This window comes from Accipiter gentilis, chromosome 34 (assembly GCF_929443795.1).
Source record: "Accipiter gentilis chromosome 34, bAccGen1.1, whole genome shotgun sequence".
Lineage (NCBI taxonomy): Eukaryota > Metazoa > Chordata > Aves > Accipitriformes > Accipitridae > Astur > Astur gentilis.
In genome coordinates this window covers 6,848,708-6,869,595 of record NC_064913.1, presented here as the reverse complement: position 1 = coordinate 6,869,595, position 20,888 = coordinate 6,848,708, and the positions used below count along the sequence as shown (strand labels likewise).

General features: G+C 45.9%; 1 protein-coding gene and 1 long non-coding RNA gene across 2 annotated transcripts in view; one reads left to right on the top strand and one right to left on the bottom strand.

The window, feature by feature from the left end:
* Window positions 1–93: 93 nt before the first annotated feature.
* LOC126034585 (uncharacterized) lies at window positions 94–13,318 on the bottom strand. Its single transcript, XR_007504655.1, has 3 exons — window positions 13,231–13,318; window positions 2,311–2,416; window positions 94–177 (listed from the first exon to the last, which is right to left on the bottom strand). It is a non-coding gene; the product is annotated as an uncharacterized LOC126034585 (long non-coding RNA).
* Window positions 13,319–13,804: 486 nt separating this feature from the next.
* Window positions 13,805–20,888, top strand: part of PAWR (pro-apoptotic WT1 regulator) — a 79,598-nt gene continuing 72,514 nt past the window's right edge. Inside the window, exon 1 of the mRNA XM_049792447.1 lies at window positions 13,805–14,494. Within this exon, the coding sequence (XP_049648404.1) occupies window positions 13,964–14,494 (531 nt within the window). The 5' untranslated portion in view covers window positions 13,805–13,963. The remainder of the gene's footprint in view (window positions 14,495–20,888) is intronic.

Below are 20,888 nucleotides of genomic sequence, written 5' to 3'. Positions count from 1 at the left end.
AACGCGACCCTCGGTATACCCTCCTTCAGAAATACCTTCCGTACTAAACTTTGGTTTGTGCTCAGATGAACATTAAACCAATGGGTGTTAATCTTACCTGTTCAGTATTCCTGGCCACTGTCCATTTGGTGGTCTTTTAAGAGCAAATGTGTTGTCATAGAAGAAATGTCCTCGTTTCTAAAAAAAGAAAGAGGAACTATTTACGCATCATCTTCTAGAAGAGAAAAAAAGCATGCTTTTGGGTAGCTGAAGATACCTGCTTTAGGAGATGTGCATCAAGGGAGAAATTTTAATAATTTCCTTCACCTTTATCATACAGAAATGGGCTCTATATGAGATGGCTCCTGCCCCTGCCATCTGACTTGACTTAACCATGAGGTTTATAGCCAAGAGTGAGGGCACCACATAATGCCAAAAACATCTGCATGTTGGTAGGCAGGAAATCTACACAAAGAAGCAGGTGGCGAGGAGGAAGTATGCCACGATGCCAGATGCGGAAAGGCAACACCATGTCAGAAAATGAACAGTTCACGTGGAGAAAGGCAGGGGGGACACCAGAAAAAAACTGTTCCGAAGTCAGAGTTCAGGGGCCCATCACATCCGAACTCCTGTTCAGGGAGAAAAAATTGTCCAAAGCTAGCAACACTGTGAATTATGTCTTGCTGCTGGCTTGTAATGCTGCTCAGAGGAGGTATTAATTTCTTTTTAAATGAAGTGATTATGAAGAGAATCGTTACACTGACTTGAACTTCATCTGGGTGATCCTGGAAGTGGCCTGACTCTCCACAGCTGGCACTTCACAGTTCCTTTATGGGCCTCTTGAGGTCTTATCCACCTGTGCAGCACACCAGCTCCTCCGGAAAGGCGCACACCCCCACTTTTGTTTCTGTCGTGTTCCTTGTGGTCTTGCAGCAGAAGCATCAACGGAGGTGGCCAAGTCTGCCACGCTGCGATGCAGGGCAGCCGTGGGTCCCGGAGCGAGGGTGGCAGCGGTGGCCTCGAGCCTGTCCAGGATGGAAGGTGTGGGCAGCCACGTTCTTAGTTACACTGAAAGTCACTCTTCCTCTTTTAGTGGTAGCTTTGGCTTCTCTAGCTTGACATGATGCAGTGTGGGCAGTAGACAATTTTTGACTCTGTGTAACTGAGAGGTTAATACGTTTTATAGATAAAATTTAATTTCCAGCTACAATCTGAAGGACTGCCACAGCAAAACACAACACGAGCTCACTACGTAACGTATGGTTTAAAAAAGAAAAACTCCACAGCCATAGAAACATGACAGAATTTTTGTGGAACCTATTTTTAGAGGGTGGAGAAGCAATTGTAACTGCATTGTTGAGTGTTGCTTTCCCACCTGCTTCAAATCTTAGAATAGTTTTGTTGCAGCTCTGCTGGGCAGCTCTGCTGGGCACCTCTGTGAAACTACAGGTCTTTTTCCCCACGCAGGAATAGCCACTCTGTCTATTGGGGGACAGAAGAAAGTATTTGCTGAAGTTTTTCAGAAGAAGTTCTCGCAGTTCACGGTTACGTACACAATGTTAATACTTAGCTATGGTGATGCAGCTTCCTCGAGTTCTTAGGTCAAAGCCACTAATAACAAGGGTAAAAAATGCTGGTGACTAGAATTAGTTGCTTTACCTTTGTTTTGATTGCAAGAGCAGCAGTCAGGGTTTGTTAGCAAGGAATAACAAGTAGTCTTGTGCTCTGCCTTAGCAGAGATTTGAAGTAAGACTAGAACAGTCCTAAAGGTGACTGCAGGTTCCTGCATAAAAGAGACTTTAAAAAAAAAAAAAAGAAAACAAAACCTCCCAAACCCACAACGAATTGCTCACACTTTAAAGGGAGAGCTGCTGCCACACTGATGAAGTCATCGGCTATTCCTGCTTGTGTCAGCACCTCCCCATTTTGTATTACTGATTAGATAGGAAAAGTATGTAGCCTTTAAAGAAAGGAGGAACTGTTCCCTTCTCCTCTAAAAACATCATCACCTGCTGGATGTCTAACGTTTCTGATCTGGCACACAGATAATTACAGCAGAGACAAAAGCGCCCACATTCCAACTCTTAATTATTTCACCCTTCTTACCTGGGTTCTACATGTCTGTTTTGGGAACCTATTAAAGCTTAGGAGAAGTAGTTAGCCAAGACAGCACAATTCATCTTCTAGTGTGGTCTTTTCCCTTTGTTTGATTTGCTGGAGAAAAAAAACCAAAACCGTGGGGTGTGTGTGAGAAGAACCTATTTATTTCCTTGGTATGGTCTTTCTGCGCTCCACCTGTTCTACTACGGGGTCCTTTGAGCAGAGACTCACCGGGCTGAACTCTCCAGCAAACCAGTGCAGGGAGAAGCTGCTGCACATCCCGCTGTCCTGTGCGTCCCCTCTGCCTCCTGCGCATCCCCCTGCCCTTCATCTCCCCCTGAAAGAAACCAGAAAATAGCCCTGTTGCCCTCATTTGTGTCTAAGTTATGTCCCCCTGTTTTAATATGTCCCTACCTCAAAAAAAGGACAGGCCTGATCTGATGGAGCTGCTAGGTTACAGCTAACTAAAATAAAGCTGCTGCTCTCTGAGGGGTTACCTGGACCTGCACCCCAAGTCTTCCAAAGAAAGAGCATGGCTTCATTACATCAGCTGGCACGAAATACACATTTACACAAAATACACATCTAGCGACGCAGTCTAGTCGCTGCCCAGAAAGATTTAATGAAAAAGTGAGTTTAAAAATCCTCATTTACATCAACTGCTGATACCACGGCGACGATTCCCTGACTGTTACCAGCTCACCCCTCTAGTTCTAGCTGTATGAAAAGCAGCGAATCTCACTCAGCTCTCCCCTCCCGCTTAATTCAGGGCTATTGGTGCTGCGTGAAGTAAATTGCCTGGTTACTCCTCCTGTATAGAATGCCAGTGCTCTAGGAAAACAGGCGAGCTTTCCTCATCCTTCCTCAGTCCCCTGCATAAAAAAAAAAAGAGCAACTCCGAAGTTAGAAGGGCTGGGGGGGAGGCGAGCGCCTCTAATGCCCCTGCGGGACTGAGGGCCCGCGTTCCTCGCCCCGTTTCGGCCGGGAGCCGAGGACAGCCAGCCAGCCGGCGGAGGAGCCCCGGGCCGGGAGGTGGCACCAGGCGGCTTCGGTCCCCGGGGCGGCTCGGCCGGGCCGGCTGCCGCCGCTCCGACACCGGCCGGGGGTCGCCCGGGGGGGCTGCCCGGTTTCCGCGGCTTTCTCCCCCCAGCCGTACGTAGGAATGGCTCAAACGACGGCGACTCGAGAAATTCTGCCTCTGCCCCGAGCCCGGCCCGTCCTAGCGGGACAGACGAAGCAACCTCCAAGGAACTGGACACGAGGGATGCGCGGAGCCAGCCTGAACGCGGGCAGGAGTGGGTTTTGGTCCCTCTCTACCCAAAGGAGATTTGAGACCCTGGGGATGGCAGAGAGAGCTCTTGGCCTGGCTGCAGCTCGGCAGAAACTGCAGCCCAGGGAGGGCTGGCTGGTGGCTCTGGGGGAACGGGTCCCTCGCTGAGCGCTCCCGAACTGCGTCAGGAGACTTGCAGGCTGGGAGTAGACCCTCACCGAGCACCACTGGACGGCTCTGCTACAGCCGAGAGAGAGGAACAGCAAAAAAATAATCCTCCCTATCAAAAGCTGTCAAGCCAGCAGTACATCGCAGCACTGCACTTGGCTGACACGCCAAAACGCTGGTTAACTCCTTCTTGCTCAAGCCCCGTTCAATAGGATCGTGATGTGTGTTGCTTCGCTTTGTAACCAGAGCAGTCTGTTCGCTCCAAGGTCCCCGTAGTCATCCCTCTGCCCCCTTCACTCTCTCCTCCCTGTTCATTGCCTTGCGAGCATGTGCATCACACCACGGGCACTCGCATCCTTCTCCAGCCTCCTCAACCTTTTATCCTCTGCTGTGCATGGATAGGGTTCTGCCCCTATTTCCAAGCCACCATATATAATTATTTTCTGTGCGACAGAGGGCTTTGAGGTCTAATTACGTTCCCTGTTATCCCTGGCGGTAGCCACAATAACCAAAAGACCCCAGGAGCCGCTTCCCCTGCGACCTTGAGCGCTCTGAATTTCCCCGGTGGGGAGCAGCACTCAGAATTGCTACATGCAGACACTGAGTGCAAGAACTCCCTTCATATTTTACTGACAAGTCACTACAAGCCTACCAACGTGCCACAGCTGCTGGAGAGAACAGGCTCTCCCCCGTCTTCTACTCCGCTGTCAGTCTTCCCAGTCACTCCTGCGTGCCACCCAGATCACCAAGACCCTCCTTGGACAGTCAGTTCCCAGCACTTCTCATTCAGTCCTGCTGGTACCTGCTGCCTCTTTCTGCCCCCTTACGCCACCTCCCATCCTTCTGCTTGCTTCTTGCATTTTCTACTCATTTGCTGCTTCTCTCTCCTGTTTCACCCCCCCTTCAGACCTAGTCACTGGTCTCTTCTTCCTGAGCTAACTGCTCTGCACTTGTATCCTCTTTCGACTCCTCTACTGTCCACAATTCCTCTCCCCGCAACACCAGCATCCGTGCTCTCCCTCCTCCTCGGGATAAGGCGGTGCGAGGAAAGGGGAAGCGGGAGGTCCGCTTCCCCTTTCCTCGCACCGCCTTATCCCGAGCTCCTCAGAAGCACACATCCCGAATGGTTTCACAGACCCCGTTAATCTTTTCCTGACCGCTGGATCTTTTTTTCACTGATAATCTAATCTTCACGCACTAGGAATGTCTCTACCCAGCCATTTAGTTCCCACCTGCTCTTGGTTCTCTCTAATCCAAGGGGATGGTTTTACCATAAACTAAGCACCCTCTACCAGTCACCTGTTCCCACTTAATCCAGTTATACCCTCCTCAGGAATCAGCACTATTTTTCATTGGCTCCTTTCCTATTTTTCTCCTCCATACCCCTGATAGTTGCAGGGTGAAAGCAGCGGAAGGTCTTAGACTTCTTCCCTTGTTTTCAACCCATCGAGGTGTTTGCAGGCAAACAGCCATTCACTATTTCTTCATCAGTTTCCTTTCATCCCTTTTTGAGTGTCCGACGATAAAGCAAACACTAAGGGGATACCTGTTGGGTCCTAATGCTTAATTTGGGAATAAATAGCATAAACTGAGCACTGGACAAAGTATGCAGCTTGTCCTATTCCAGGTAACTTTTAAACTTAAACAATCTTTTTAATATGTATTTAAACCTTGTCAAATACCTTGGCAGTTTTTACCTTGAAACAGCAAATAATGGATATTATGAGCAAAACACAGAATTTGTTTTTATGCATTGTCCACACTTGTTTATATAAAATCATTACAAGGTAAGTTCCAATTGTTCAAAAATTCAGTCCCAAGCTTTTATCCTAGATGTTTAGAGCACAGCCATATATCATTGAAATAAGTTTCATAATATAAAATATCAACATAATTTTAAAAATAGGAAGTAAATTTTATTTTTTATGTTCTTTAAGCGATCCTCTCCCTTTGTAGTCTGTCTGGTTTCATACACATGGACTCTGAACTCTTCTCAGTGCTTCCCCCTCCTCTGCTTACACTCACCGATATGTCACAGCCATTGATTGATTGCTGTTTGTGTTTGTTTTGGACACTTCCAGATGATTGCTACTAATAACCAGTACTAAATTCCTGAAATATCTGCCTGATTCCTTCTACAAGGCAACTTCATTACAGTCCGTCATATGAAACACAGTAGGCCCTAGAAATACTGTGGTGCAGGAGAAAAATAATCGCCAAATGAACGGATAGCTCAAACAAAGCATTGTAAAAAGCCATCACACTAAATTCTGCATGCATCATCTACTGCATTTCAGTGAAGGCCAAGTTTCTTAGTCAGCTCTCTGAGGAGATCCATCGGCCCTAGCTCTGATTCTTTTGGACATAGTTTTTTGCCCGCTGCACTTTTCTATTGCACACAGCTCATAACCTGCGTGAGGTTAGATCAAAAGGATGCAGTCTAACAGTTTAATCGAGAGGTACACAGTAAGAATTGAGAGACCTAATTAATTTTCACTGACTTTGTATTGTTTCTTCAAAAAATCAAAATAATTTTTTAAGAGCTAGAGGGCTGTTAATTAAAAAAACCCCACCACAACACCACAGCCCTGAAGGGTTATGAATTGTAACCAGTACCAACAAGACAGACTGACAGTAAGCCGGTAACCACTGGATTTGGTTTCTAATTATTCATTTGCGTGCTTACATTTGGAGAAACAGGAAGACAGGAACCAAATTGTCTTTGGTGTGGACTAAAATCTGTTTAAAAATGTTTTAAACTTATTATGAAAGCTGTATAGGGGTCACAGAATCATGTAATATCTCAAGTTGGAAGGGACCCATAAGGATCATCTGCTCCTTGCAGACAACCTAAAACTAAACTGTATGACTGAGAGTGTTGTCCAGGCGTATCGTCAGAGGATGCTGTCTTTAAGAAGAATGAATAGGCTCCTTGGGTGCTAGAAACTTATAATAAAAAGTGACAAAGGTGGTGTTATTCAGATAACTTAAGGTTATCTTATAAGCGTAACTTAAGCCTATGATATTATTTCTGTCACATGGATAGGTACAGTCAGCTACTTCTTCACTACCACGGTGACAGACAGTACCTTAAGATGGCACAACAGCTTGGTAACCTGGCTGCTCCTCCACTAGCTAAGATGGTGGGAGCCCAGCTGCCCACATAGCGTATCCCCGAGAACTCAGGAGTCTAGAAGACAATGTGACACAAAGACAGGCCCCAGAAAACACCCAAGGCTAGCTTATGTGCCTAAGACTACATGAGCTCACTCTCTCTCTCTCGTGGAGGAATGCAAGGAGAGCAGAGCACCTCTATTTTGAAAGCAGTTTGTTCACAAAACAGCAACTGTGGAGCTGGACTCATAAACCAGCATATGGCTAAATCCAATGCCTCTGCGTTACGCTCCCTGCTATTCTTATTGCAAGGAAGCATGGGCATTCTGTGGGAGCATTTTTGTTTGGCAGACTCAGCGCTTCTCCATTATGTCTAGCTGCTATCTTACCTTAGAAAATTTTTCCCAACATAAGTCACTTTACATTTATCTACACTGAATTCCATCTGCTACTTTATCACTGCCACTCAGTTTGGCAATGTTATTTTTCACTTTCTCAGTTTGTTGTGTTTCTTTCCAACACTTTGATTTTGATGGATCCTCCATAATGAAGAGCTCTGCTGCGAGACGCTCCCTAGGTTCCTTCACAGTGAAGACAAAAGTAGGGAGCATAATGGAAAAACTGTCTCCTCCAAGTGCTTCTTTCGTATGGCGATCATATCCTGGCCCTACTAATTCACCATCAGGGGATTTGCTTCTATGCCTTTTGCGAACTGGCCCTCAGGCATATTTATAGCCTGCCTTAAAGCATCCGCCCTTTCCTCCCTTCTTTCACAAGCGCTGTGAGACTTGTCAGCATCAGTTTTTCTCTACCTTCTTACACCTCACTGTGTAACATTTTGACTCCACCTCTGTTTTTCATCCCTACTCCTCAACAAATTGCTCTATGGCATACTCAACCGGTTCACTGTTCAAATCTGGCCCTAGAGAGTACCTATTTGGACAGAAAAAGAGGTAGCATGGTTGCTCAATAAACTGTTTCAAAGCTATGCTGACTGAACTTCATCACAAATCGCAAGGAGTACTGAGATAAGCGGAGTCATCGCTCTGTGCCCTCATACGGTGCAGAACGCGAGAAGCAGCAACAGACAAACTTACAGAGTGAGATTGTGAATTGTGGCAGAAAACGGTCTCATCACGCCTTTGAAGTCGTCTGCACAGATACTGAATCCATTCCCATCCCCACTGTTATTCTTATCTGCCAGCTGGAGACAGATGGCAATCTCTGATGAAGATACTTGAAAAATCAAGCAAACTTATTTCTGCAAGTTTGTATTTTTTGCCTTTTTACAGTGCACTCCTCCATCAGCTAGATGAATGAACTTTCCTGCAAGAAACAATACTAATTTGTCTGTTAAACCAAACTTGTTCAAAGAAACTAGGTAGTTATTTTTGGTGAAATGATAGCAGAGTTCAAGAATCATAAAACGCACAGAGAAACCAAACTAAAAGATGGACTCTAGGATTGATCTTGAATGCTAATACCTCCTGATAAATCCAGCTATTTCACAAAGCTCTGTTGTATTTACATGCAAGATTTCAAATCAGGCCCTAGCACTTGAAAAAAAAAGTTTTAAGCATCCCATTCAGTAGTACAGCAAATAGGATAAAACTGGTATTTCAGTAAAAGTAGGATTGTCAGATTTGTATGAGTTTGCAGGCGCAAGTCATAAGAAAATAATCCAGTTAAACCACTGACTACAGTGACTAGAACATAATTAATTGTTAGAACCTTACAAAGGAAAACCTTGCCAGAAGGTTAGCGCTGTGACACCAAGCTCCAGTGAGGGGAAAAAATTAATAATTTAATTAATTTCTGGAAGAAAAGTTGAGGAAATAAGAATCCACGATGATAGGCTAAGCCTCTCCGATTTAGATAGTGTGCATAGCTCAGAAGTAGCAGAAAGTGGTATTAAATTGCAAAGGATAGCAGTTTATCTGCGTTTAGACAACAATGCAAAAACAACCAAGACGAAGCGGTAACAGAATTTGGTAGGTAAGAAGAGATAAACCAAAGATTAAGAGAGAATTTGAAAAGCAAACAGTACAGATGTAAACAGAAATAAAAGCTCCCTCTACATACTCAAAGGAAGTTGGTTAGAGAGAAAATATGCAATCACTTCACTGTCCAGAAATGAGACTACCAGCATCTCCACGTTACCCTTCACAGCCTCACGTCTTCACTGGGATCCGCTACAAAGGAATCTTCTGAAGTGATGGGAAGGAGGCCAATGGTCAAGACTATGGAGCACCACCTAATTTTTTAAACTCTTTTGACCATCTCTGACAGAGATATTAAATGTTCTGTTAGCGATATAACTGGGGATAAAAAAAGCATGCAAGGAGGAAGACACTTGCAAAGTATGTTTCCCTAGATTTTGTCTCATCCTAGGCATATGGGCTAAGGCAGCATGAGCGGTTGGAAAGAGGAGGGAATTACTGCTGCAGGACAGCACAGTAGTGGCTTGGAAAGCATTAGTAAGAAAAGGTTAAAAGGAAGAGTCAAGAGGGATAGTGGTACTATGTTTGAGGATTATTTTACTTTTAGGGGGAGATTTGACATTAGAAATGTCATAAGCAGGGATTTTACAGGAAGGTTAAAGGGAAGTTATGGTAAGAGATTAAATGTGAAAGGTTTAAAGAGAGGTTTTTGAAATTTTATGGATAAAAAAAGGAACAGATATTTCTATGAAAGACGGCAGTAAGATTTCACCGAGTTATAGCAATTTTAAGCAACAGCATTTATGGAAGGATAGTGCAGAATTAAGTAGGTAGATAGGTTAGCTGGGGTACAGCGATGGGTGTGAGGATTATCCAGCAGGTGGAATTTAAAGCCCCAGAGAGAGAAGATTTAAAGGGACAGCACCAGGGCGAACTTAATAAACCTAGTTTAAAAAAGCATGAGTGATAAAGCAGGTAGAACTAGTATGTGACTGAAAAAGTTTGTATTGGGAGAAGAAATGTGAAGAACGCTGACTGAATGGACTTCAAAGGGGATCAGATATGGGAAGCGATAGATAGGTGTACTAAGTGACTGGAGTTTCATGGTAGTTCAGGGAAGACAGGCAGGCAGAGGTGGGGTGAAGTCTGGAGCAGAAGGAAGAGTGTACATATTTGAGAGACAGGCAGGCAAATACAGTCATCTCAAGAGAGGCTTTGGGGAGAGCTTCCAGAGATGCTGAAGAGGGTGAGAGGGAGGGAGTGTTTCAGTGGAGAGCATAGGGGCATCAGTGGCTGTAACAAATGTTCACTAAGCTCAGAGCACGATGGTAACAAGCAAACAGACATTGAGCAGGAATTTGAATGTTGTCCTTAATTTCCTCAGCCAGTAATATGTTACTGTGTTTGCTATTTTATTTTCCAGCCCTTGCAAATTGCCACTTCAAAAAAGACTCTCAGATAAATTTGTACGCAGAACCTTAGTAAGGTTGGATAATTTGGTTGAATCTGTAGAAGAAATAACAAAAATCTTTAACAGCTTGCAACCCTTTACAAAGGAACGAACTTTGAAGTGCCCAACCCCAAAAGGAACTTCATTTCCTCAAGATTTTAAGAATAAATGCTGGGTTTTATTCTAAATTGAAAAATGAAGTGTTTGAGTTTTGCCTGGCAAAGATGATCAAGATCATCCTACCCAACCTGGCGGTAATTTTACCTCTAGGGGAGAGTCTCATTCCATAATACTGAATATATAAAACCCAGTATCTTAAGGCTTAGGGACCCCTGTCATTATGCCAGCTTAAAACGTAGTTAATAAAATGAATTGTATTTCTAGGCCTTAAGAATATCCTGAAGATTTTTTTGGTAAGAAAAAAGTGCTGTTCTAAAAACGTTTGCAAGCCATTAAGCTGTTCTCCATTGTGGTAGAGGAAAACATGCAGCGTGATACTTGAACTATTTGGGACTTTATCCCTGAAAGCTCTCCAGCACAGACAACCTTATTGAGATGCAAACATCTGACAGTCAGCGTTTTTTGTATTGGGCACTTAAACCCAACCTCACTCACCACAACATAACTTCTGTTAATATATAACAGACTGTAAGGAACACAAAGCCTTTTGGCACTAAAAAAACCCCACAATGTCTTTTATGGAAGATTAGAGAAAAAAAAAATAAATTCAACAGCAATGGTAGATGTAGCTAAAGCCCGGCAACAGCACCTCCTACACATAAGAAAGGTGGACAGATAATACACGAAGTGGGGCGAGCATGTCTGAGCCTTGCTAGCTAAAAGAGAGGGGCCCAGGCAGCAACTGGAGAGACCTGGGGTAACAGAAAACTGAGGGTATCCTAAGAACTAAAATACATTGCTATATTTTTCCATATACACAACATGCTATAAGCAACAACTTTCTAATCTGACTCTTTTTACTCATTTTTTGCAAGATGTGCTACTCACGGGGCATAATAGTGAGGGGCAAAATACTGGTATTGTCACAGTTACACAATTCTCTCAAGAAAAGCTCTTCAGCGTATAAAAGGAAAAAAAATGACAGAATGGGAAAGACAGACAAGAATTCACACGAAGGATCCTTTTTCTAAATTGTGTTTTCTAAAAATACAACCAAGTAGTTTTCTAACTTAAAACCTCTACAGATAAGAGTTGAGGTAAGAATTTTTTTTTTCAGAAGAGTGCTTAGTCAAAACTTTTGTTAGGTCAACTTTTTGTTAAGCACTTGATCTGCAAATAGAGATATGACCAAATTTACTAATTTTGTATTGCTGAGTATTAAAGAGTGGAGCTAGTACAGAACTGTGTTTTCACCATCTACTCTTCTGCCCATTTACAGCTTTCCAGCGCAACAGAGAACAACTAGCCTGTTTTGTTTTGGAATTTTCCCTCAGCCTGAAGGAAAAGAGGTTTTGTCTGCACTGAGGATCCTGATACCTTAACTTTCATACATACAAACATTTAAACACCCTTTCAAAAACAACCGCTGCACCAAAAAAGACCCCTTAACCCAAACCAGAGCAGAAATCAGATATGAGTTAAGTGAAAAGTCCAAGGAAATGAATGATCACCAGAAGGGCAGAGAAGTTTGGTAGGGTGAGACAGTGCCCACTGCTGTGGAAGAGAAATACCAATGTGGGGTAGAGAAATACCTAAAGTGAAAGCGGTTTCATGGACTAAGCCTGTAATTTACACTGTAGGGCACACAGAGCCCAGTGCCAGATACTTGGGGCCCCATTTTGCTAGATATGTTTTATCTATATCTGTAGTATCTATAGGGTTGTTTTTCTGTAAAAAGAAACCAAAAACTTTTGCAAAATTTCTATTCTGAACTCCTAATGAATTTTATTAACCAGGGGGACACATTCAGGACTGAAAGAGAGAAAAAAGGTGATGAAAAGGTGAGAACGTGCTCCCAGCTACGCAAGCCCAGGCTATATGGATTTCCTCTGTCTCTGACACAAGCTTGTATCTTGTCCCGAGCCCGCTGGAAAGGCAGCACCGATGCACTCCTTCACTTTCCTCAGCATACCGCTTATAAAAAAGCAGGCTTAAGCGAGCCATAAATCTATCGAAAGCCATGATTTCCAGAAGCACCACGATCAATTTTCAGGGTGCTATTAAGCCATAGCGAATTCAGCCAAACCAAAAAAGCTGAGTTTTCTGTGCAGGTTTAGCCATTTGATCACCTACACAGACTGTTTGGCGGGTACCGCGTGCTCCCACCACGTTCCCTGCACGTGCCTTTTTCCTAATATTTAACCCAGCTCGGTTTCCCCACTGAAGGCTGTATTATCTACGAACGAGACATCTCTCAAGCCTTCGCAGCGTGACCGGCAGAAACCCCTTGAATCCTTGTAACACCGCGAAAAGGCAGGCTCCGTCCCAACCTTCCTCCTGCGGGAGTGAACTCCACTGAATAAATTCGGTCTGTCCACCAGAGCCGCAGACGAGAGCAAGTTATTATACTGCAGGAGCAATTAACTTCAGGCTCTTCCCCTCCACCCCATTAGAGGACGGAGCAACAGCCGCGGCGCTCACCGCCTTCTTCAGGCCCAACCGGCGTTTCCCTAATGACACCCGAAGCCAAAGGCTTGACCGAGCCGGGCTTTACACCCAGCTTCTCGGCTGACAGCCGACCCCCGGCCACCTGCCCGGCGCTGAGGCGGCCCCACGCCGGGGATGGCGGCAGGGCGCGGCGGGCTCCTCCGCCCCCCTCACCGCAGCCTCTCCGGCAGGTGCGGGGCGGCTGTGGCCGCGGCCCGGGGTGTACGTGTGTGAGGGAAAAGACCCCAGACCGCCTCCTCCGGCCCCTCATGGCCGGGCTCCGGCAGCCCCCCCCCCCCCCCCGCCCACCGCCCCTTCAAGCTGCCGGTGAAGCGGGAGCCCGGCCTGAGGCGGGCGGGAGCGCGGCCTGAGGCGGCGGTTGGCGGCGTCTGTCCCGCTCCCCTCCTCTCCTCAGGCGGCCGCGGCGCCCCTCGCCCCCTCTCGTCGAGAGCGCCGGGGTTCGTGTTCTTCGTCCTCCCCCACCCCACCCCCCGTACCGGCGCTGCCCCCGGGGCAGGTGGCGGGCCGACAAAGCCGGCGGGGCTCAGGTCGCGACTCGCAGCGGCACCGGGCCGGGCCGGGCGGGGCCTCCCCGCCCTTACCCCATTGTTGAGGCCATCTCGGCAGTTTCCGCCCTGGCTTCGGCTCTGTCCGCGCCGCGATGGGGAAAGGCGGAGGGAGGGAGAGAGGGAGGGAGAGAGGGAGGGGAGGGGGGGGGGGGGGGGGAAAGCTCGGGAAGCCTCGGGGCCGCGCCGCTCCTTCCGGGACGGCGGGAGGCGGTGCCGCTCACCTGGTGCCGCCGGCGCTGGGGAGCGCCCGAGCCGCGGCCCCGCCGGGCGGGAGGTGAGCTCCGGCCGCCTCCGCTCCGCCCCGCGCGGGAACGCGGTTCCCCCCCCCCCCTCGGCAGGCAAGCGGGCGTCGGGGGTGTGTGCGTGTGTGTGGGGGAATGGCATACGCTCCTGCCGCGGGGGGCGAGGGACGGGGCGTCGGGGGAGGCGGGCACCTCCGGGCGTGAGGGGTGAGGGGAGCCCCGGCGGGCTGAGCCGCGGGATCCCGGCGGGGGCGAGGGCGGGCGCTGATGGAGACCCGTCCCCGGGGGCTTCCCGGGGAGGCGGCGGGACGCGGGCGGGCAGCGCTGCGGGACGGTTCACGTCCCCCCCCCCTTTTGTTTCTCTCCAGGGTGTTTGTGCTTCTCCGAGTCTCTCTCCCCGCCCCCGTCTCTCTCCCGCCCGCCCCGCCGGGACCTCTCCTCGCCGGGCGGCAGCAGAGCCGCCTCAGGGCGGGCGGCGGCAGAGGTGCTGGTGGGACTCTCTCGCCGTCCAGCCCGCCGGGAACATGGCGACCGGCGGCTACCGCAGCGCCGGGGGCAGCACCACGGACTTTCTGGAGGAGTGGAAAGCCAAGCGGGAGAAGATGCGGGCGAAGCAGGCGCCGACGGCCCCGGGGGCGGCCGCCGGGGGGGAGTCCCGGCCCGCGGGGGGCGCCTGCTCCGCCGAGCTGAACAACAACCTGCCCCCCGGCGGCCCGGCCGCCCCCCCGGACCGCCCGGCGCCCCCCGCCGGCGGGGCCGTCAACTGCGTCAGCCTCGCCGCCGCCGCCTTGGGCCGGGCCGCCCCCGGCAAGGAGCCGCCGCCGCCGGCCCTCGCCGGGGGCCGCGGGGCAGAGCCTGCCGCCAAGCCCCCTCCCGCCGCCGCCGCCGCCGCCTCTGCCTCTGCCGCGCCGGGCTCCCCCGAGGGTGAGGAGAAGCTGGCCGCCAAGGGAAAGAGCTCGGGCCCCAGCGCCAGGAAGGGGAAGGGGCAGATCGAGAAGAGAAAGCTGAGGGAGAAGAGGAGGTCGACAGGTGTGGTGAACATCCCGGCCGCTGAGGTGAGCCCGCGGGGAGCGGAACGGGAGGGGAGGGGGGCGGCCGCCGCCGCCGCCGCAGCTGAGCCGCCGCCGGCGGGGGGGGAGCGCCCGGTGCTGGGCGTGTGGGGGGGTGGTGAAGGGTGGTCGTCCCGCGGGGCCCTGCGCACCGGTGCTGTGGTGCTGAGCGCTCCTCGCCCACGGGCGGGCTTCTGGCGTGGGCTGGCTGCGGCGGTGAAGCTCCCTCCCCGCGCCGCGTGGAGCAGCGTGAAGGCCTGCACGCGGTCGGAGGGGCATGCCGCGGGCGTGGGGATGCGGCATCCCGGCGGACGAGGTGCCGTTTAATCTGAATAAACGAGACCTGTCACGGCCCACGACACTTCTTGAACGTCCTCTTGTCGGCAGACGGTAAGTTCTAGGGCTTCTGGAAGACCCGGCCGAGACACCTGCCCGTTAAAGTACGGTCAAAACAAGAGTAATGAAAGAAAACTTGATTTATCGGCTCTGAATGGGTGTTCAGGTGTAAATATTATTCAGTTTGGAACCCAAAAGAATTTCCTGCACTGGAAAAAATGTAGTGGTTTAAAGAGCATTTTTTTGAAGGCAGAGGAAGATATTTTTATCAGCCAACACCACTGTCCTCTGTGGTTTGCTACTAGTATAAAAATCTGGCATTGATTTATAATACTCCTAGAGGAATTCAGAAGAATGATAACTAAGTCTTCAGCTTTTTTTGCACGTAATAAGAAAGGCCACAGGAAACTGAACAAAGCTGGATTTTAGTCGGCAGTTTTGCACTAATAGGATGACCACCGTCACTGTTGAAAAAACTTGCAGCTCTTCTTTTGGTTAACGTTATAGATTATTAAATAATGCTAAAAAGCAACATCTTTGTTTCTGAAGCAGCAGGAGAAGATGAAATCATGTTCTCCATACCTGAAGTCACTGATCCTTTTTTTGTGACGTCCTGGGCACTTTCACAGCAGACACTTTCATGAGAGAAGCCGAGGAATGAATTTTAGGAACAGTAGAAATTTTTATAATTGTGTGTTTTTCAGAATAACTACTTGCATAGTCTTCAGTTTGAGGTGACGTGTTTTGGCATAAGTCTTCAATATTCTTGCTTCAGAAAGTGAGGAATGCGAGTTCTTTAATTCTCTGCCCTCGGAGCGTGCAAGCTTCCTAGACTGTGGTTTGTTTGTTTTACACAAAGTCTCCTAAATACCTGACCCCTGTGCTTCTATAGGAACTCTTAAAATGCTGTATCTATACTTCCCTAAGTAAACCGGTCCTAGCCCAGTTGATAATTGTTTTGTGCATTGCAGCAAGCATTGTACAACATCATATTTTGGGGGCCTCTGCTGTGTACCCCGTCCACAGTCATGGTCTTTTTGTTCGGTTTTGGGTGGTGGGTTTCTTTTCATGCTTTGAGACTTGCGTCCTAGTTCTTTGAATGAGTTTTCTGAACTAGTGTTCCTACGGTAGTTTTTGGGTGGTGTGGTTTGGGGTTTGCTAGTTTGGTGGGTTTGGTGGTGGTTGGGGTTTTTGTTTGTTTGTTTTGTTTAAGTATTGCTCAAAATACGCTTTGCTTTCCAGGAAAATACATTCCTTGCTCAGCAGCCATTATGTGTGAATCTTATGTGTGAATTTGCTACTGTAGTTTACACTGCATTGCTAAGAGTGGTTTATTTATTAAGGTTAACAACATATTTAGGCGTTGAGAAGCAAGTTCTTGCCCGTTTCTCGTATTTGTGAGGGCCTAATAACTTTGCTGCCTGTCACCATGTATTGGCACTTTTTGGAAACTTCTTGTATCTTTATACTAATTACTTCTATAACTAGTGATTGAGCAGTCCATCACATTTTTGGGGTCAAATTTTAATAATGTAGATAGATGGCTGTTGTACAAGGTATTATTGGGGAAACATGCTAGTAGTAAGTGTTGCATTTTTGACTGGCATATACTTAAGCAAAGCTATCTGTTTGCGGTATTTTAAATGGTTTTAATTGTTACCACCTGCACTCCTAAGAATTATTTAACTAGGGAACACCAGGTCATTGCTTATGGTCGACAGCTTCAAAAACTGTCTCCAGCGTCAAATATAGGTAACTACTTACCAATGAATGTTTTGCAATGTATTTACTTGTACTGTCTTTCATATATCTATTTATTCATGAGAAAATATTTTACAGCAATGATTCAACACTGTCAGCTGAAGTTCTCTGACAAAAGAAGGCCGCGATGTGGATGATGACTTGTTGGAATAAGCTACAACACTCCAGTTTCTTGCTGTCTTTCTCATTAGATGCTAGGCGTAGGTTTACCGTGCTGTACGTAGTGACTTGGTAGTAGTACACACTGAATTTAACCACTTAACACTCGTAGCTCTGCGTGGTGTATGTTTTAATGTTACTTTTCAGGACATGTTCTTTTAGAGCTTTACTGGGTGTCTTATTGTCTTATTTTTCAAGAAAATAGACTTTCTCTAGAATGGAGTAGCCATTTTATGCTAAACATCTCCCTTTTATGATCAGCATGCCACTGTGGTGGAGAAGGATGATAAGAGGAAATTCTGATAATCTCAAATTAAAAAGGGTAACTCTTGACAAAGTGCACTTACGGAAGATACATAGTGCCTACAAGCTTCTCTGTTCAAAACAGAATACAAAACCAGTTTTTACCCCAAAGAAGTAGGGTTTAATTTCAGTTGCAATGCAGCTGGAAAATTTAATGGTATGAAAGGTGGTGGAATAAGGAAAGTAAAAGTTTGTGTTGTGTCAGTTATCTTGAAATAGGCATGAAAAATGTTAGCAGATTGTTATTCATTAATGATTAATTTCTCTCCTGTTCAATAGGAAGGTAACAGAGCTAAGTCTTAAACAGTTCTGTGTCTTAAATGTATTTTGTATTGAAGTCAGTGGAAGACAGAAGCCATAGGGGAAGCTGTGAAAACAGATGGTGACAGGTTGGGAGTAGTGGCGACACTTTGTATTTAGAGGCCATTGTGATAGAAGTAAAGGCCGGATTTTTATCTTCTCAGCACTAGTGCTTATCTAAATAATGATGGCTTTTGAAAATGGCTTTGAAATACTTGCAGCTTTTTTACCTTTCAGTGGTTGTAAAGTAGTTTCTTGATAGCTTGTTGAATCTTGAAAGTTGATTTCACTCTGAATATTAAGTGCTGTGGGATTTGGGTTTTGTTGCCTAGTAGCAGTTCTTCAGGTTGTGAAAGGTAACTAAATTGTATGTAATTCTCATTACTATGTAAGTTTCCTTTTCTAAATATTGAGCTTTATAACCATTTTTAGCTGTGTTAGAAAGTGTTTCTCCGTTTGTAGGTATTCACTTGCTGCAGGTGTTAAGTTTACTTGTAACATTTTTCTCATTTACAGCTGTGCTAGTATCTATCCAAGAAACACATAGAGTTCCTGTTATGCTACACTGACAGTGCTTTGTGAGGTACCCACATATAGGATGAGAGTTATGTTTTGTATTGTTGTAGTAAATTCTTCTGTCCTGCTCCAAGCAAAACAAGCTGCACTGGTGAAAGTGCAGCTTTACTTTTGTAACTGTTTACACTGGAGGATTCTGCTGGCATAGCTGTGTGGGTAGGTTGTTTTGTTTTTTTTTTTTTTCCTGAACCCCAACCAGGAGAATAAAAACTATTTTTGTAGTTACCTTTTTAAAAAAAGGTGTATATACAATTAAAATCTTGGTCTGTCTAGGAAGGACAGTTAGATAGCTGGGTTTTATTTAATGTGTGCTTATAGACAAAGTTTACATTTTTACCTAACCAGATGGAAGTCATCTAAATTCAGAAGTGTTCTGCTGTTAATAACAGGGTGATGAATGATTTAAAAAGGTGTAAAGAACTTGGATCTGTGTATTTTGCACGTGAAGCTGGCAGATTTGAGATACAACAGCCTCCTGAGCCGTTTGTGGGAAATACTGGAGATACCAATAGAGTAAAAGTAGGTAGAAGTGATTCAAATGTGGAATCTGCATAGGATGTTTAGCCAGCCCATGTTCATCTCTTACCTTCCTACTAACAGCAATAAGGGTATGACTTCTTGAAACTGCACTGTTGGCTTGCTGCGGGGAGTCTGCCTGCCTTTTTAGAAGGCGCTGCATATGTGGTGCTTGGTAGGTCTCACACCAAACGCCAGCGTTGTAAGCAAGCGGAGAGCAATGAGCATTTTCTGTGGGGAAGGAAGGAGTTCCTGCTACTAGGGTAGTCCAGCGTCCTGAGTTGTGTAGACTGACAGAAAGTTGCTGTGTTCCAGTTGGAAAAAACTTGAGGAAAATTTAAATGCCAAATGTGCCAAGCATAACAATTACTGGGTACATTGTAAAGGAACTGAAACCCTTCTGTGAATGGCTGGAAACTAGAGAGAGGAGTGGAATCCTGTACTAGTGGTTGCGTTCTTTTGACCAGAAGATTGCCTTCAGCAGTATATTTCTTAGTGATTCTCTACCTAAGGATTAAGTTAAATGAAAGAGCCATTCTAGCCATCTCTTCATATTAATGAGGTAGTGTCTTTGCATTGTCTAACATCTTTGTGCATTTTTTTGTAAAACAGCTTACTTGCTTTTTGCATATGTTGCGGGAAAAAGAGTGTGTGTTTGAAGTACTGGGACCCCCCCCCCCCTATTTCTGGCTATTGATACCCTTACCATCCATGCAAAGGTATTAGTGTTGTGGTGGAAGTCTGAAATATGTTTATTTGACCTGGGTGACCATTCATGATATGTTAGGCCATCCTCCTGCTTGCTTTGTCTAGTGAATGCATTCATTTTATTATGGTTCCATTTATGGTTCTTCTTTAGATGTGGCAGGGTGAAAGAAGCAATACAAGCCTTTTCAGATTCTGATAAAAGGACTGTGTTGAGATTGTTTACATCCAGTCTGTTTTGCTGTTGAAGCCTTTGTGAATTCTGATTTTAACCAATCCCTTGGGCAGTACCTGTTCAAAGGGCATATTCTTTTTTTGTTTTCTTTCTGTCTTTTTTTTAGTATGTGGTAAGCTTATATTCCCCCCTCCTCCCCGCCTTTTTTGGGTTGTTTTGTTTAAGAGTCTGCTTTAATATCCTGACACTTAGCTAGGGAAGGGAGGTTATTTGGTCAAATAAATCACATCATGAACTCAGAAGTCTGGAAAGTCCTCAATTCCGAATCTGTGTAGCACCTTCTAAATAACTGCACGTGGACCTTCTGAACCTGGGGTCTCTATGCTCTATGATAATGCTGCTTTGGAATAAGGCTGGGCAATGCAGTAGTTTTCCATTGGAAAAGATACATGGAAGTCATGTAATTTCTCTTAAAGAGGTGATATGGATAACTTGTTGAATTTAATAAGACTGTTTTCATAGAGAAGCAGATTGTAGACCAGTATCTACAGTTGGTATTCACAGGACTCTACCAGAAAGTACTGATTCTTTTACATACTTAGTTCTTAATTTCAGCACCCGTTCCTACTGGAATGGGAAGGACTGTGATGGAAAAGTATCAGAAGCCGTTAATTTCCCCTCTAATTCTTTTGACTTTGCATTTATATCTAAGTGCAGTTTTGGGAAGGCTGGTTTTTAAAATGATCTTTTAATAGTTAGGTATAATTGGAAAACATTTTTGTATGGTTGGTTCTTTTCACTCTCCTGTTTTTGGGGTGAATCATCTGAAATGATACAGTTAGTAGGTGGAAAATAAATGCAATGTAAGTAAAATATTTCCTCTCATGTTGAGTACTAAATTCTAGAGCAAGTAAGTGAAGTATTTAATTTAGGTTGTAATTGGTGGTTGAAAGCTTGTTAATGTTCAGCCTTGCCAGTTACTGCCTTTTCTTGCCAGTCTGTCATGTAGCCAATAACCCTAAATAAATGTAGATGTTGGTTGGCTGAAGATAATTTTTTTGTGTGTGTACTTTCTAGGCTACTTCTCTAGTACTTAAGACTGAAACACTGTCCGGTTGCTGGTTGTTCCTAAAGCCTACTCAAAAGACAAGATAATCTGGAAGAAAAAATCTTGTAGGGTGAGGAGTAGAAACAGCCTGTCAGCTGTACATTTGTTTACTTTTACACTGAAATAAACATATGAATCTTCTTGCTTTCCAGTGGAATTGAGGTGACTTCAGTCTCATTGAAAAGCATGGGGAGGGAAGTGTTGATATGACAAGTTACTTCACTGAAGTGAACACACCGCTAAGTATTGCTAAAAATGACTTACCTGACAATTTTTTCCGAAATTTGTACGTAGCATCACTGTAACAAGTAATTGCTCTGAATTTAATTGTTGTTGTTCTTTAAAAATGCCTTAGTCTGATCCTCAAATTCAAAATGCTTTTCTTAAATAATAGACTGATGGTTTCCTACAAACCAAAAAGAAACTTCTGCTTTGGTTATTTGAAACTAGTGTCTTGGGCA